This window comes from Oncorhynchus masou, unplaced genomic scaffold (assembly GCF_036934945.1).
Source record: "Oncorhynchus masou masou isolate Uvic2021 unplaced genomic scaffold, UVic_Omas_1.1 unplaced_scaffold_962, whole genome shotgun sequence".
In the NCBI taxonomy this organism is placed as follows: Eukaryota; Metazoa; Chordata; class Actinopteri; order Salmoniformes; family Salmonidae; genus Oncorhynchus; species Oncorhynchus masou.
In genome coordinates, this window is record NW_027016119.1 from 248,812 (window position 1) to 262,217 (window position 13,406).

Sequence of the window (13,406 nt, forward strand, 5' to 3'; positions counted from 1 at the left end):
GGATCGGTGTAGGGATGGTTCGAGGAGTCATTTCTCTACTCCCCATCTAAAACCATTGGATCGGTGTAGGGATGGTTCGAGGGAGTCATTTCTCTACTCCCCATCTAAAACCATTGGATCGGTGTAGGGATGGTTCGAGGGAGTCATTTCTCTACTCCCCATCTAAAACCATTGGATCGGTGTAGGGATGGTTCGAGGGAGTCATTTCTCTACTCCCCATCTAAAACCATTGGATCGGTGTAGGGATGGTTCGAGGGAGTCATTTCTCTACTCCCCATCTAAAACCATTGGATCGGTGTAGGGATGGTTCGAGGGAGTCATTTCTCTACTCCCCATCTAAAACCATTGGATCGGTGTAGGGTTCGAGGGAGTCATTTCTCTTCTCCCCATCTAAAACCATTGGATCGGTGTAGGGTTCGAGGGAGTCATTTCTCTACTCCCCATCTAAAACCATTGGATCGGTGTAGGGTTCGAGGGAGTCATTTCTCTACTCCCCATCTAAAACCATTGGATCGGTGTAGGGTTCGAGGGAGTCATTTCTCTACTCCCCATCTAAAACCATTGGATCGGTGTAGGGTTCGAGGGAGTCATTTCTCTACTCCCCATCTAAAACCATTGGATCGGTGTAGGGTTCGAGGGAGTCATTTCTCTACTCCCCATCTAAAACCATTGGATCGGTGTAGGGTTCGAGGGAGTCATTGCCTTGTAGATGCATGAAGGGAAGTGAAGAAAGGACTAACCTTTATTTTAATGTAACCTTTATTTAACGAGGCAATGCCTAGGAACACCGGGTTAACTGGCCTAGGAACAGTGGAACAGTGGGTTAACTGGCCTAGGAACAGTGGGTTAACTGGCCTAGGAACAGTGGAACACCGGGTTAACTGGTCTAGGAACAGTGGGTTAACTGGTCTAGGAACAGTGGGTTAACTGGCCTAGGAACAGTGGGTTAACTGGCCTAGGAACAGTGGAACACCGGGTTAACTGGTCTAGGAACAGTGGGTTAACTGGTCTAGGATCAGTGGAACACTGGGTTAACTGGTCTAGGAACAGTGGGTTAACTAGTCTAGGAACACAGGGTTAACTGGCCTAGGAACAGTGGGTTAACTGGCCTAGGAACAGTGGGTTAACTGGTCTAGGAACAGTGGATTAACTGGCCTAGGAACACCGGGTTAACTGGTCTAGGAACAGTGGGTTAACTGGCTTAGGAACAGTGGAACAGTGGGTTAACTGGTCTAGGAACAGTGGGTTAACTGGTCTAGGAACAGTGGGTTAACTGGTCGAGGAACAGTGGGTTAACTGGTCTAGGAACAGTGGGTTAACTGTCCTAGGAACAGTGGGTTCACTGGCCTAGGAACAGTGGAACAGTGGGTTAACTGGTCTAGGAACAGTGTGTTAACTGGCCTAGGAACACCGGGTTAACTGGCCTAGTAACACCGGGTTAACTGGTCTAGGAACAGTGGAACAGTGGGTTAACTGGTCTAGGAACAGTGGAACCGTGGGTTAACTGGTCTAGGAACAGTGGGTTAACTGGTCTAGGAACAGTGGGTTAACTGGTCTAGGAACAGTGGAACAGTGGGTTAACTGGTCTAGGAACAGTGGAACAGTGGGTTAACTGGTCTAGGAACAGTGGGTTAACTGGTCTAGGAACAGTGGGTTAACTGGTCTAGGAACAGTGGAACACCGGGTTAACTGGCCTAGGAACAGTGGAACAGTGGGTTAACTGGTCTAGGAACAGTGGAACAGTGGGTTAACTGGTCTAGGAACAGCAGGTTAACTGGCCTAGGAACAGTGGAACAGTGGGTTAACTTGTCTAGGAACTGTGGGTTAACTGGTCTAGGAACAGTGGAACAGTGGGTTAACTGGCCTAGGAACAGTGGAAGAGTGGGTTAACTGGTCTAGGAACAGTGGAACAGTGGGTTAACTGGTCTAGGAACAGAGGGTTAACTGGTCTAGGAACAGTGGAACAGTGGGTTAACTGGTCTAGGAACAGTGGGTTAACTGGTCTTGGAACAGAGGAACAGTGGGTTAACTGGCCTAGGAACAGTGGGTTAACTGGCCTAGGAACAGTGGGTTAACTGGTCTAGGAACAGTGGGTTAACTGGTCTAGGAACAGTGGGTTAACTGGTCTAGGAACAGTGGGTTAACTGGTCGAGGAACAGTGGGTTAACTGGTCTAGGAACAGTGGGTTAACTGTCCTAGGAACAGTGGGTTCACTGGCCTAGGAACAGTGGAACAGTGGGTTAACTGGTCTAGGAACAGTGTGTTAACTGGCCTAGGAACACCGGGTTAACTGGCCTAGTAACACCGGGTTAACTGGTCTAGGAACAGTGGAACAGTGGGTTAACTGGTCTAGGAACAGTGGAACCGTGGGTTAACTGGTCTAGGAACAGTGGGTTAACTGGTCTAGGAACAGTGGGTTAACTGGTCTAGGAACAGTGGAACAGTGGGTTAACTGGTCTAGGAACAGTGGAACAGTGGGTTAACTGGTCTAGGAACAGTGGGTTAACTGGTCTAGGAACAGTGGGTTAACTGGTCTAGGAACAGTGGAACACCGGGTTAACTGGCCTAGGAACAGTGGAACAGTGGGTTAACTGGTCTAGGAACAGTGGAACAGTGGGTTAACTGGTCTAGGAACAGCAGGTTAACTGGCCTAGGAACAGTGGAACAGTGGGTTAACTTGTCTAGGAACTGTGGGTTAACTGGTCTAGGAACAGTGGAACAGTGGGTTAACTGGCCTAGGAACAGTGGAAGAGTGGGTTAACTGGTCTAGGAACAGTGGAACAGTGGGTTAACTGGTCTAGGAACAGAGGGTTAACTGGTCTAGGAACAGTGGAACAGTGGGTTAACTGGTCTAGGAACAGTGGGTTAACTGGTCTTGGAACAGAGGAACAGTGGGTTAACTGGCCTAGGAACAGTGGGTTAACTGGCCTAGGAACAGTGGGTTAACTGGTCTAGGAACAGTGGGTTAACTGGTCTAGGAACAGTGGGTTAACTGGTCTAGGAACAGTGGGTTAACTGGTCTAGGAACAGTGGGTTAACTGGTCTAGGAACAGTGGGTTAACTGGCCTAGGAACAGTGGAACACCGGGTTAACTGGTCTAGGAACAGTGGGTTAACTGGTCTAGGATCAGTGGAACACTGGGTTAACTGGTCTAGGAACAGTGGGTTAACTGGCCTAAGAACAGTGGGTTAACTGGTCTAGGAACAGTGGGTTAACTGGCCTAGGAACACCGGGTTAACTGGCCTACGAACACCGGGTTAATTGGCTTAGGAACAGTGTAACAGTGGGTTAACTTGTCTAGGAACAGTGGGTTAACTGGTCTAGGAACAGTGGGTTAACTGGTCGAGGAACAGTGGGTTAACTGGTCTAGGAACAGTGGGTTAACTGGTCTAGGAACAGTGGGTTAACTGGTCTAGGAACAGTGGGTTAACTGGTCTAGGAACAGTGGAACAGTGGGTTAACTGGTCTAGGAACAGTGGGTTAACTGTCCTAGGAACAGTGGGTTCACTGGCCTAGGAACAGTGGAACAGTGGGTTAACTGGTCTAGGAACAGTGTGTTAACTGGCCTAGGAACACCGGGTTAACTGGCCTAGGAACACCGGGTTAACTGGCCTAGGAACAGTGGAACAGTGGGTTAACTGGTCTAGGAACAGTGGGTTAACTGGTCTAGGAACAGTGGAACAGTGGGTTAACTGGTCTAGGAACAGTGGAACAGTGGGTTAACTGGTCTAAGAACAGTGGGTTAACTGGTCTAGGAACAGTGGGTTAACTGGTCTAGGAACAGTGGAACAGTGGGTTAACTGGTCTAGGAACAGTGGAACAGTGGGTTAACTGGTCTAGGAACAGTGGGTTAACTGGTCTAGGAACAGTGGGTTAACTGGTCTAGGAACAGTGGAACACCGGGTTAACTGGCCTAGGAACAGTGGAACAGTGGGTTAACTGGTCTAGGAACAGTCGAACAGTGGGTTAACTGGTCTAGGAACAGCCGGTTAACTGGCCTAGGAACAGTGGAACAGTGGGTTAACTGGTCTAGGAACTGTGGGTTAACTGGTCTAGGAACAGTGGAACAGTGGGTTAACTGGCCTAGGAACAGTGGAAGAGTGGGTTAACTGGCCTAGGAACAGTGGGTTAAATGGTCTAGGAACAGTGGGTTAACTGGTCTAGGAACAGTGGAACAGTGGGTTAACTGGTCTAGGAACAGTGGGTTAACTGGTCTTGGAACAGAGGAACAGTGGGTTAACTGGCCTAGGAACAGTGGGTTAACTGGCCTAGGAACAGTGGGTTAACTGGTCTAGGAACAGTGGGTTAACTGGTCTAGGAACAGTGGGTTAACTGGTCTAGGAACAGTGGGTTAACTGGTCTAGGAACAGTGGGTTAACTGGTCTAGGAACAGTGGGTTAACTGGTCTAGGTACAGTGGGTTAACTGGTCTAGGAACAGTCGGTTAACTTCTCATGTGTTAACAGTGGGTTAACCTCTCATGTGATTCCTTAAAGAGATGGGTGGGGCTAAAGCTTTAGAGGGTGTGAACAATGCTGAATGGGTGGGGCTAAAGCATTAGAGGGTGTGAACGATGCCGAATGGGTGGGGCTAAAGCTTTAGAGGGTGTGAACGATGCTGAATGGGGTTTAGACAAAGAGCTCTCTCTTACCAAAACATTCAAAGGCAATTTTCTTAAAAAATGCATTTACAAGTTTATCAACTTTCTAAGCAGAATAACTTTCACACTGTTCCTCATAAAGGCAGTGTATGATATACCATTTTGTAGCGCTGATTCTCCACTTTTACGCGGTGTAAAAAAAAAACAATTTAGTATTTTGCTACATGAGACCGATTTGAGTCGGTCAGTCACATATTATGGCAAGAACAGCTCAAATAAGCAACGTGAAACAACAGTCCATCATCACTTTAAGACAAGAAGGTCAGTCAATACAGAACATTTCAAGAACCTTTAAAGTTTCTTCAAGTGCAGTCGCAAAAAAATATTTATTTGATGAAACTGGCTCTCATGAGCTCTCACATTTTGTCCAGGAAGTTGTCTAAATGGGATTGAATGTGTTGTTGCCTAATTGGTTTTTGGTAGGTTTCCACACTACCTTCCATCTATAGCATTTCCTAATGTTATTCAGTTCCTTTGGCTTTGATGCCTCATGATTGAGTATTGCTCTGTTCAAGTAGACTGTGATTTTGCTGTGGTCTGATAGGGTTTCAGTGGGCTGACTGAACGCTCTGAGAGACTCTGGGTTGAGGTCAGTGGACTGACTGTGAACGCTCTGAGAGACTCTGGGTTGAGGTCAGTGGGCTGACTGTGAACGCTCTGAGAGACTCTGGGTTGAGGTCAGTGGGCTGACTGAACGCTCTGAGAGACTCTGGGTTGAGGTCAGTGGGCTGACTGAACGCTCTGAGAGACTCTGGGTTGAGGTCAGTGGACTGACTGTGAACGCTCTGAGAGACTCTGGGTTGAGGTCAGTGGACTGACTGAACGCTCTGAGAGACTCTGGGTGGGTTGAGGTCAGTGGGCTGACTGTGAACGCTCTGAGAGACTCTGGGTTGAGGTCAGTGGTCTGACTGTGAACGCTCTGAGAGACTCTGGGTTGAGGTCAGTGGGCTGACTGAACGCTCTGAGAGACTCTGGGTTGAGGTCAGTGGACTGACTGTGAACGCTCTGAGAGACTCTGGGTTGAGGTCAGTGGGCTGACTGAACGCTCTGAGAGACTCTGGGTTGAGGTCAGTGGACTGACTGAACGCTCTGAGAGACTCTGGGTTGAGGTCAGTGGACTGACTGTGAGGTCAGTGGACTGACTGTGAACGCTCTGAGAGACTCTGGGTTGAGGTCAGTGGCTGACTGTGAACGCTCTGAGAGACTCTGGGTTGAGGTCAGTGGACTGACTGTGAACGCTCTGAGATACTCTGGGTTGAGGTCAGTGGTCTGACTGTGAACGCTCTGAGAGACTCTGGGTTGAGGTCAGTGGACTGACTGTGAACGCTCTGAGAGACTCTGGGTTGAGGTCAGTGGACTGACTGTGAACGCTCTGAGAGACTCTGGGTTGAGGTCAGTGGTCTGACTGTGAACGCTCTGAGAGACTCTGGGTTGAGGTCAGTGGTCTGACTGTGAACGCTCTGAGAGACTCTGGGTTGAGGTCAGTGGGCTGACTGTGAACGCTCTGAGAGACTCTGGGTTGAGGTCAGTGGGCTGACTGTGAACGCTCTGAGAGACTCTGGGTTGAGGTCAGTGGTCTGACTGTGAACGCTCTGAGAGACTCTGGGTTGAGGTCAGTGGACTGACTGTGAACGCTCTGAGAGACTCTGGGTTGAGGTCAGTGGGCTCACTGTGAACGCTCTGAGAGACTCTGGGTTGAGGTCAGTGGGCTGACTGAACGCTCTGAGAGACTCTGGGTTGAGGTCAGTGGGCTGACTGTGAACGCTTTGAGAGACTCTGGGTTGAGGTCAGTGATAAAGTAGTCTACAGTACTACTGCCAAGAGATGAGCTATAGGTGTACCTACCATAGGAGTCCCCTCGAAGCCTACCATTGACTATGTACATACCCAGGATGTAACAGAGCTGCAGGAGTTGTGACCCGTTTTTGTTGGTTATGTTGTTGTAGTTGTGCCTAGGGGGGCATATGGGGGAGGGAATGCTGTCACCTGCAGGTAGGTGTTTGTCCCCCTGTGTGCTGAGGGTGTCAGGTTCCAGTTCTAGCATTTAGGTCGCCACAGACTAGTACATGTCCCTGGGCCTGGAAATGATTGATTTCCCCCTCCAGGATGGAGAATCTGTCTTCATTAAAGTATGAGGATTCTAGTGGGGGGATAAAGGAAGCACACAGGAGGACATTTCTCTCTGTTGAGATCCTTTCCTTTTGAATTTGAAGCCAAATGTTCCTGTTTTGCTCAATAGCAAATCTCTCTCTCTGTTTCTGTGTGTGTGAGTTAACTCACTGGGTTCAGTAGGACAGTAAGGAGTTAATTAACTCACTGGGTTCAGCAGGACAGTAAGGAGTTAACTCACTGGGTTCAGTAGGACAGTAAGGAGTTAACTCACTGGGTTCAGTAGGACAGTAAGGAGTTAACTCACTGGGTTCAGTAGGACAGTCAGGAGTTAATTAACTCACTGGGTTCAGTAGGACAGTCAGGAGTTAACTCACTGTGTTCAGTAGGACAGTAAGGAGTTAATTAACTCACTGGGTTCAGTAGGACAGTAAGGAGTTAACTCACTGGGTTCAGTAGGACAGTAAGGAGTTAACTCACTGGGTTCAGTAGGACAGTCAGGAGTTAATTAACTCACTGGGTTCAGTAGGACAGTCAGGAGTTAACTCACTGTGTTCAGTAGGACAGTAAGGAGTTAATTAACTCACTGGGTTCAGTAGGACAGTAAGGAGTTAACTCACTGGGTTCAGTAGGACAGTCAGGAGTTAACTCACTGGGTTCAGTAGGACAGTAAGGAGTTAATTAACTCACTGGGTTCAGTAGGACAGTAAGGAGTTAACTCACTGGGTTCAGTAGGACAGTAAGGAGTTAATTAACTCACTGGGTTCAGTAGGACAGTAAGGAGTTAACTCACTGGGTTCAGTAGGACAGTAAGGAGTTAATTAACTCACTGGGTTCAGCAGGACAGTAAGGAGTTAATTAACTCACTGGGTTCAGTAGGACAGTCAGGAGTTAGCTCACTGGGTTCAGTAGGACAGTAAGGAGTTAACTCACTGGGTTCAGTAGGACAGTAAGGAGGTAACTCACTGGGTTCAGTAGGACAGTCAGGAGTTAACTCACTGGGTTCAGTAGGACAGTAAGGAGTTAATTAACTCACTGGGTTCAGTAGGACAGTAAGGAGTTAATTAACTCACTGGGTTCAGTAGGACAGTAAGGAGTTAACTCACTGGGTTCAGTAGGACAGTAAGGGGTTAATTAACTCACTGGGTTCAGTAGGACAGTAAGGAGGTAACTCACTGGGTTCAGTAGGACAGTAAGGAGTTAATTAACTCACTGGGTTCAGTAGGACAGTAAGGAGTTAATTAACTCACTGTGTTCAGTAGGACAGTAAGGAGTTAACTCACTGGGTTCAGTAGGACAGTAAGGGGTTAATTAACTCACTGGGTTCAGTAGGACAGTAAGGATATAACTCACTGGGTTCAGTAGGACAGTAAGGAGTTAATTAACTCACTGGGTTCAGTAGGACAGTAAGGAGTTAATTAACTCACTGGGTTCAGTAGGACAGTAAGGAGTTAATTAACTCACTGGGTTCAGTAGGACAGTAAGGAGTTAATTAACTCGCTGGGTTCAGTAGGACAGTAAGGAGATAACTCACTGGGTTCAGTAGGACAGTAAGGAGTTAACTCACTGGGTTCAGTAGGACAGTAAGGAGTTAACTCACTGGGTTCAGTAGGACAGTAAGGAGTTAACTCACTGGGTTTAGTAGGACAGTAAGGAGTTAACTCACTGGGGTCAGTAGGACAGTAAGGAGTTAACTCACTGGGTTCAGTGGGACAGTAAGGAGTTAACTCACTGGGTTCAGTAGGACAGTAAGGAGTTAACTCACTGGGTTCAGTAGGACAGTAAGGAGTTAATTAACTCACTGGGTTCAGTAGGACAGTAAGGAGTTAATTAACTCACTGGGTTCAGTAGGACAGTAAGGAGTTAATTAACTCACTGGGTTCAGTAGGACAGTCAGGAGTTAACTCACTGGGTTCATTAGGACAGTAAGGGGTTAATTAGCTCACTGGGTTCAGTAGGACAGTAAGGAGTTAATTAACTCACTGGGTTCAGTAGGACAGTAAGGGGTTAATTAACTCACTGGGTTCAGTAGGACAGTCAGGAACAGCTCTCCTCCCATGATGCTGTTGTCCAGTTCTTTAGGTCCTCCAGGATAGTCCTTATAGTAAATGGTGTGTGTGAACAACCCACACGTCTGACGCGGCAGCACCTACACACACACACACACACACACACACACACACACACACACACACACACACACACACACACACACACACACACACACACACACACACACACACACACACACACACACACACACACACACACACACACACACACACACACACACATACAAAAAAAACAGAATTGTAAATTAGGAAAGGAGAGGAGAGGACAGATAGACTAACTTCAGTTAGTGCTAAATACGGCTGCTAGAATCCTGACTAGAACCAAAACATTTGATCATATTACTCCAGTGCTAGCCTCCCTACACTGGCTTCCTGTCAAAGCAAGGGCTGATTTCAAGGTTTTATTGATAACCTACAAAGCATTACATGGGCTTGCTCCTACCTATCTCTCTGATTTGGTCCTGCTGTACATACCTACACGTACGCTATGGTCACAAGACGCTGGCCTCCTAATTGTCCCTAGAATTTCTAAGCAAACAGCTGGAGGCAGGGTCTGCCTACCCATGTCAGAGACGCAGACTCGGTCTCAACCTTTAAGTCTTTACTGAAGACTCATCTCTTCAGTGGGTCCTATGATTGAGTGTAGTCTGGCCCAGGAGTGTGAAGGTGAACGGAAAGGCTCTGGAGCAACGAACCACCCTTGCTGTCTCTGCCTGGTCGGTTCCCTCTTTCCACTGGGATTCTCTGCCTCTAACCCTATTACAGGGGCTGAGTCACTGGCTTAGTGGTGCTCTTCAAATCCATCCCTAGGAGGGGCGCATCATTTGAGTGGGTACGGTCACTAACGTGATCTTCCTGTCTGGGTTGGCGCCCCCCCCTTGGGTTGTGCCGTTGCGGAGATCTTTGTGGGCTATACTCGACCTTGTCTCAGGATGGTAAGTTGGTGGTTGAAGATATCCCTCTAGTGGTGTGGGGGCTGGGCTTTGGCAAAGTGGGTGGGTTTATATCCTACCTGTTTGGCCCTGTCCGGGGGTATCATCGGATGGGGCCACAGTGTCTCCTGACCCCTCCTGTCTCAGCCTCCAGTATTTATGCTGCAGTAGTTTATGTGTCAGGGGGCAAGGGTCAGTTTGTTATATCTGGAGTACTTCTCCGGTGTCCTGTGTGAATTTAAGTGTGCCTTCTCTAATTCTCTCTTTCTCTCTTTCTTTTTCTCTCTCGGAGGACCTGAGCCTGAGGACCATTACTCAGGACTACCTGGCATGATGACTCCTTGCTGTCCCCAGTCCACCTGGCCGTGCTGCTGCCCCAGTTTCAACTGTTCTGCTGTTTTCAACTCTCTATAGACAGCAGGAGTGGTAGAGATACTCTGAATGATCGGCTATGAAAAGCCAACTGACATTTACTCCTGAGGTGCTGACCTGCTGCACCCTCGACAACTACTGTGATTATTATTATTTGACCATGCTGGTCATTTATGAACATTTGAACATCTTGGTCATGTTCTATTATAATCTCCACCCGGCACAGCCAGAAGATAGCTGGCCATCCCTCATAGCCTGGTTCCTCTCTAGGTTTATAATCTCCACCCGGCACAGCCAGAAGATGGCTGGCCATCCCTCATAGCCTGGTTCCTCTCTAGGTTTATAATCTCCACCCTGCACAGCCAGAAGAGGACTGGCCATCCCTCATAGCCTGGTTCCTCTCTAGGTTTATAATCTCCACCCGGCACAGCCAGAAGAGGACTGGCCATCCCTCATAGCCTGGTTCCTCTCTAGGTTTATAATCTCCACCCGGCACAGCCAGAAGAGGACTGGCCATCCCTCATAGCCTGGTTCCTCTCTAGGTTTATAATCTCCACCCGGCACAGCCAGAAGAGGACTGGCCACCCCTCACAGCCTGGTTCCTCTCTAGGTTTATAATCTCCACCCGGCACAGCCAGAAGAGGACTGGCTACCCCACATAGCCTGGTTCCTCTCTAGGTTTATAATCTCCACCCCACATAGCCTGGTTCCTCTCAGTCCTTTCTAGGGAATTTTTCCTAGCCACTGTGCTTCTACACCTGCATTGCTTGCTGTTTGGGGTTTTAGGCTGGGTTTCTGTACAGCACTTCGAGATATCAGCTGATCTAAGAAGGGCTATATAAATACATTCGATTTGAGATGGGAGGGGAGATGAGAGGTTAAGTGAAGAGATACACACAGAACTATTTGACCAAACCAACTGCCTACACTGATATAGCTGACACTGAAATACACAGTGGCTTCAGACAGTATTCATACCCCTACACTTATTCCCTCTGCCCTTGTGTTTTAGGCTATTGTCCTGCTGAAAGGTGAATTCATCCCCCAGTGTCTGGTGGAAAGCAGACTGAACCAGGTTTTCCTCGAGGATTTTTGCTTGGCTCCATGCCGTTTCTTTTTTATCCTGAAAAACTCTCCAGTCCTTAACGATGACAAGCATACCCCATAACTTGATGCAGCCACCACTATGCTTGAAAATATGGAGACTTAGTAATGTGTTTTATTGGATTTGTCCCAAACATAACACTTTCAGGACTAAAAGCTTTGCAACATTTTTTGTATTAATTAGTGAAGTTGTTGCAAACAGGATGCATGTTTTGGAATATTTGTATTCTGTACAGGCTTCCTTCTTTTCACTCTGTCATTTAGGTCAGTATTGTGGAGTAACTACAATGTTGTTGAGCCATCCTCAGTTTTCTCCTATCACAGCCATTAAACTCTGTAACTGTTTTAAAGTCACCATTGGCCTCATGGTTAAATCTCTGAGCAGTTTCCTTCCTCTCCGGCAACTGAGTTAGGAAGGACACCTGTATCTTTGTAGTGACTGGGTGTATTGATACACCATCCAAAGTGTAATTAATAACTTCACCGAGCTTTTTTTCATTTTTACCCATCTACCAATCGGTGTCCCTCTTTGCAAGGTTTGAAATTCACTCTTCGACTGAGGGACCTTACAGATAATTATATGTGAGGGGGTACAGAGATGAGGTAGTAATTCAAATATAATGTTAAACACTATAATTGCACACAGATTGAGTCCATGACACTTAAAATGTGACTTTTTAAGCATATCTTCACTCATGAACTTATTGAGTCTGAGTGTTCTAAATGTCTGAGTGTTCTAAATGTTCTGAGCATTCTAAATGTTCAGTGTTCTAAATGTCTGAGTGTTCTAAATGTTCAGAGTGTTCTAAATGTTCAGAGTGTTCTTAATGTTCAGAGTGTTCTAAATGGTCCGAGTGTTCTAAATGGTTTGAGCATTCATAACAAAGGGGTTGAATAATTATTGATTCAAACTGTTCCACCTTTTTCATGTTTTATTAATTTAGAAAAATGTACACTTTGAGATTATGGGGTATTGTGTGTAGGTCAGTGACAAAATCTCTCAGTTGAATCCATTTAAAATTCTGTATAGAATAAGGCTGTAACGCAACCATGTGGAAAAAAGTCAAGGGATGTGAATTCTTTCTGACGGCAGTGTACCATTGTGTTTCCTCACCATAATATCATTGTGTATGAATCCTTTGCGGTATCTAGCAGGTTTGAGGTGAGGGTATTCCTCAGTAGATGTAACCCTGATGTTCCACACCTTCCTCCACGTCTCATACAGCTGGAGATGAACAGGGTAGACTCCTGAATGGTGGGGTGCAACAGCATAACCCTGGTCTACTGGAATACCATGATGCTACAGGGGGGAGAGAGAGGGAGAGAGAGAGAGAGAGAGAGAGAGACATATAGAGAGAGAGACATAGAGAGAGAGAGACAGAGAGAGAGAGAGAGAGAGAGACAGAGAGAGAGGGAGAGAGACAGAGAGAGAGAGAGAGAGAGAGAGAGAGACAGAGAGAGAGAGAGAGAGAGAGATAGAGACATAGAGAGAGAGACAGAGAGAGAGAGAGACAGAGAGAGAGAGGGAGAGAGACAGAGAGAGAGAGAGAGACAGAGAGAGAGAGGGAGGGAGACAGAGAGAGAGAGAGAGTGAGAGACAGAGAGAGAGAGAGAGAGAGAGAGAGAGAGAGAGACAGAGAGAGAGACAGAGAGAAAGAGGGAGAATCACATCACCGTGGATTTTAATGAGTTTTATTCTGTTTGAAAATGACAATAAAAAGCTGTTAAAGTCTGATTACCACTAATAATTTACACACCAGGGTGTGTGTGTGTGTGTGTGTGTGTGCGCGTGTGCGTGTGTCTCACCAGGCGAAGTCCTTGTTAAGGACCATCTGCTCCAGCAGAGAGGTGAGGTTGTTGAAGAGGTGTGGCTGCATGTGGCTGTACATGTGAGGGAACCACCAGAACTCTGATACAGAACCGAGCAGCACATCATCCCCCTCATCCTCTTCATCTGTACCTGGAAACCACTCAGACACACACACACACACACACACACACACACACACACACACACACACACACACACACACACACACACACACACACACACACACACACACACACACACACACACAGTAGTTCTGACAGGTTCTGTCAGTAGTTATATGACTGGTTCTGACTGGTTCTGACAGTAGTTATATGACTGGTTACTGTC

General features: G+C 47.2%; 1 protein-coding gene across 1 annotated transcript in view; it reads right to left on the reverse strand.

Annotated features, from left to right (window-relative positions):
- LOC135538421 (bifunctional heparan sulfate N-deacetylase/N-sulfotransferase 4-like) overlaps window positions 1-12,548 on the reverse strand; it is a gene marked incomplete at its 5' end in the record, with an annotated part of 30,641 nt that extends 18,093 nt beyond the window's left edge. The window contains 2 exons of the mRNA XM_064964319.1: window positions 8,789-8,917; window positions 12,363-12,548. Of these exons, the coding sequence (XP_064820391.1) occupies window positions 8,789-8,917; window positions 12,363-12,548 (315 nt within the window). The remainder of the gene's footprint in view (window positions 1-8,788; window positions 8,918-12,362) is intronic.
- Window positions 12,549-13,406: the final 858 nt, after the last annotated feature.